Source organism: Phaenicophaeus curvirostris, chromosome 11 (assembly GCF_032191515.1).
Source record: "Phaenicophaeus curvirostris isolate KB17595 chromosome 11, BPBGC_Pcur_1.0, whole genome shotgun sequence".
Lineage (NCBI taxonomy): Eukaryota > Metazoa > Chordata > Aves > Cuculiformes > Cuculidae > Phaenicophaeus > Phaenicophaeus curvirostris.
The window spans coordinates 15168602-15172547 of record NC_091402.1 but is presented as its reverse complement, the minus strand read 5'-3'; the positions used below and the strand labels follow the sequence as shown (position 1 = coordinate 15172547).

At 64.1% G+C, this 3946-nt stretch overlaps 1 protein-coding gene across 1 annotated transcript; it reads right to left on the bottom strand.

Annotated features, from left to right (window-relative positions):
• Positions 1–88: 88 nt before the first annotated feature.
• KLHDC8B (kelch domain containing 8B) lies at positions 89–3890 on the bottom strand. Its single transcript, XM_069865475.1, has 5 exons — positions 3392–3890; positions 2390–2554; positions 1944–2168; positions 1577–1678; positions 89–733 (listed from the first exon to the last, which is right to left on the bottom strand). Exons 1-5 carry the CDS (start codon positions 3762–3764, stop codon positions 537–539), a joined length of 1062 nt encoding a protein of 353 aa, XP_069721576.1. The 5' UTR covers positions 3765–3890; the 3' UTR covers positions 89–536.
• Between the last annotated feature and the right edge of the window lie 56 nt (positions 3891–3946).

Below are 3946 nucleotides of genomic sequence, written 5' to 3'. Positions count from 1 at the left end.
TGCCCTTCTTTGAACACGCTCCAGCACCTCAATGAATCACATCCCTGCCCAGAGCAGGATAACCAGGGATGACACAACTCCAGCGGGGTAAAATTCCACATGTTTCATTTATTTGAGGTGCTACGTCACCTCCTAGGCACTGAGCTACAGGGCACCTCTGTGCTACATGAGACATCGACTGGGTCTAACGACGACACAGCACTCATTGCTACACACATGGCACGGACATGCCACAGCACAGACGGGGCCGAACGGGGCAGTGCGGCCAGCGACAGTGCTGCCACCGCCGCTCCCTCCATGCTGGCAGCCACAGCCCTCCCACCAGGCAGGATTTTGCCCTGGGCTCTGCCGCTGCAGTGGTGCAGGAGCCAAGAGGGGTTTCCAAGCATGGCAAGAAACCACGGCTGTTCCGGTGCCCGGCGTTACGGGATGGGAGCTCTCCAGAGCCCGGTCATCTGCATGTGCAGGTGCGTGCACACCCTGTCCCCGTCTTCAGGCACTTGGTGCTCGGCCAGGGCTTGTCCCCGGGGTCCTGCTCAGGGCACCTCACGCAGGCACAGAGCCTCAACGGCGCCGCTGGGACCCTGGGCCACTCCGCCGATGACGAAGAGCAAGCTGGGCGTTGGGCAGCTGGAGCAGGAGCAGCGGCCGGTAGGCATGGGGGGCAGTGGCTCCCACTTCTTCCGTGAGAGGCTGAAACCTTCCACTGAGTCCAGCGGGCAGGACTGGTTCCCTGCGGGAGATGGGATGGCATCAGCACCCCCGCAGCCTTCCCCACACCCCAGGCTCTGCCTTTCCCCTCCACATTCCTTTGATGCCCCATCCAGAGCCCCTAGCAGCAGCTGATCCCAAGGCCCCGAGCTGCGGGAGCTCTGTGGTCCCAAAGGCAATTATCAGGGGCACAAGAGGATTAGTAACATCCCCACGGGAAGGGCTGCTGGCACTGATGCCGCACTGCGGGCTCTGCCCCAGCATCCCACAGCCATCACCAGGGAGTAAGGGGAGGCAGCTGCAGTCTCAGCAGGGCTTGGAAGCGATGCCATGCCGCAGGGATCCAGCCAGCACCGCTCGCCTTCCCCAGCACCCGCTCCTGCCCTGTGGCATCACCCCGTCTGAGCTCGGTGGGGTCTGGCAGCCCTCACTGCGGGCTGCGCGTGCTGCGGCTGATGCTGGGCTCCCCTGGCAGCCCTCCCCGCTGCATCCCCGCTACTGAGTGACAGCCTTAACCTTTCCCCAGCTCTCTCGGGAGAGGGATGCGGTGCTGCAGCCCTGTGTGGCGGTGCTGAGCTGGTGTGGGCTGTGCAAGCCCTGCACACCACACACTGAACCGGGACAGCGGCTGAAAGGGGCAAGCAATTCAGTGGGGTCAGCTGGTGGGGCAGGGCAGTAGGGTCCCCCCGGACCTCAGGGGGCACAGGAGGGACACAGTGGGCAGAGCTAAGGCCACACAGCTGCTGAGGGTGTTGCAGTACCACAGTGGTTTTGCAGAGCTGAACTCCTAGCTGCCACACAGGTCACTGATGTGCAACAAAGGATGGAGAAGGGAACATTGCCACAAGCCTCCCTCTGGCCTTACCAAGGCCGCCCACGGCCACCACTCTTCCTCCTAGGCAGCCAGCCACAAAGTCAGCTCTCTTCTCCCTCATGCGGACAGCACGGCTTGGCTTGCTCCATGCACCTGGAGGCGAGAAGATGTGCACATCACCCACTGGGGCTCCTCTCCATGGGGCAAGCATCTCTGTGCACCAAGGCCAGGAGACACCTGGGCTAACAGCATCCCAGGAACTAAGGGCAGGACCTGCCACGGGTGCAAGGGGCTGATGCTCAAAGCCCGAATGAGCCAAGTCCTTTGGGCATGGACACCCCTCACCAAGCCCCAGGGAGGCATCCTGGCTTGCAGGGTGTGCTCCCACACCACCCACAAACACATCACCTGAACTCACCCTGCACAGGATCGAACATCTCCACAGTGTTAACGAAGTGGGGACGGGAATAGAAGTTGTGCGGCCCTGGCTGCTGCAGCCCCCCCAGGCTGAAGAAGACACCATCCACCACGGCACAGGCAGCAAAGGCGCGGCGGCTGGGCACGCTGGGGTAGCGTGTCCAGCTCCTCGTCTCCAGGTCGAAGGCCTCGAAGGCGGTGACAGGCAGCTTGCCCTGACGGCCCCCTGTGCATAGAGGAGATGCTGTGGCTGCCAGTGCCCTGAGCCAGTATCACAGTCGGGCTCAGCAAGCAGGATGGGGCTGGCAGCTGCCGTGCCGGGATGGAAGGGCAGCACGGAGCCACCCTGGAGTGCATGAGGTCACCACCCCATTTCGGGGAGGCAGCGGAGGGAGAGGGCAGGAGCATGGGGAGATGCTCAGCTCAGCTCACCCCAGCAGCACCTACCCAGGACGAAGATCTTGTTGCCCTGCAGGAAGGCAGAAGCCCCGTAGCAGGGTGTGGGCATGGAGGGCAGGGGCTGCCAGTGGTCCTTCGCCGGCTCGTAGACACGGACCAGCGCCTGGGGAGAGGTGTCTGCACCCATTCCCCCCAGAGCATAGACAGCTCCATCTGCAAAAGAGGAGGCAGAGAGGTGGGGACAGCAGTGGGCATCACTGTGAGGCTGGGAGCACCCCCATGCTCCCCAGGGCAGGCAGCACGGGTACTGCTGAGCCCCATGGCCAGACATGGCTGGGGATCACAGGGGGATGGCAACCATGGCCAGGCCTGAGCCCAGCAGTGCCCTGACCCTGCTGGGACCTCCTCAACCCTCTCTCCACCCCATCCCTCAGGCGCAGAATGGAGCACAAGACCATTGGCTCTAATTATTCTCGACAGTATCATCTCCCTGGAGACACCATGGCAACACAGCCATGCTGCCAAATCCTGCTCTCGCTCCCGGTGTGGCCGGCACCCCTGCCCGCTCTCACTGCTGCCCTGCCACCCCCTGTGCCTTGCCCACCCTGCTTCAACCTGAGACCATGCCTCAGCATCCCTAGTGAAGGAGCAGATGTGGGCACCCCATACAGCACCAACCCCAGCCCTTGGGCTGCCGGCCTGCGCGCCAGAGCTCAGAGGCTGCTCAGCAAAGTTTGGGCAGGAATCGCAACGTGCCTGGTGTACAGCATGCCAAGCCAAGCTGCACCAAGGTGCTCCTGGCCAAGGCAGCCAGAAGTGGCTCCTGTGCCCAAGGGACTCTGTACTATCCAGCCCTGGGCTGCAACGGGGCTGCTGGGGCAGATGCATGATCCTGCCATTAAGTGGCAAGATTGGCTACCGTGTAAAACCCTCAAGCTGCATCCCAAGCAGCTGCAGAATTCAAATCCCACCTGCGCATCTCTGGCCCCTGCATCCTTGCTTCTCCAGACGGCAGAGGTACCCACAGCAAAGTCCCGCCAGCGGCCTCACCTCTCTGTATGGCTGAGATGCCCATGGAGGGCTGAGCCAGTGCCGCCTTCTTCTCCCACTTGCCCTCATCCACGTGGTAGACTTCAACAGAGGCGAGGGGGCTCTGTGCCGCGTCCACGCCTCCCACCACCAGAATCTGCTTGCCCAGGGCGAGGGCAGCGGCACCAGCCCGCGGCGTGGGCAGCGGCGGGAGGGCGGTCCAGCGCTGGGCTGAGAGGTCGAGCACCTCGGCAGCACCCAGGGCTCGCCCACCACTCCCGCAGCCGCCCAGCACGAAGAGCTGCCCGTCGCGGTGCACGGCGCTGCAGTAGACGCGCCGTGTGGGCATAGCGGGGAAGGTGGCCCACGCGAAGGCGCCCGCGCCCGCCGCCATGGGCCAGCTCAGCCACCCTGGGGGTCCCCGGGCCCTTGTCCTGCCGTGTCGCCCATCCGGCCTGAGTCGGTGCTGGCCCGGCTCTGCCCACCGCCTCCTGCGGGGAGAGCGTCCCAGTCAGTGCCCGCGCACCCACGGCTCCCCACAGCCACAGCAACCAGCTCCCCTCAGCAGTGCCGCAG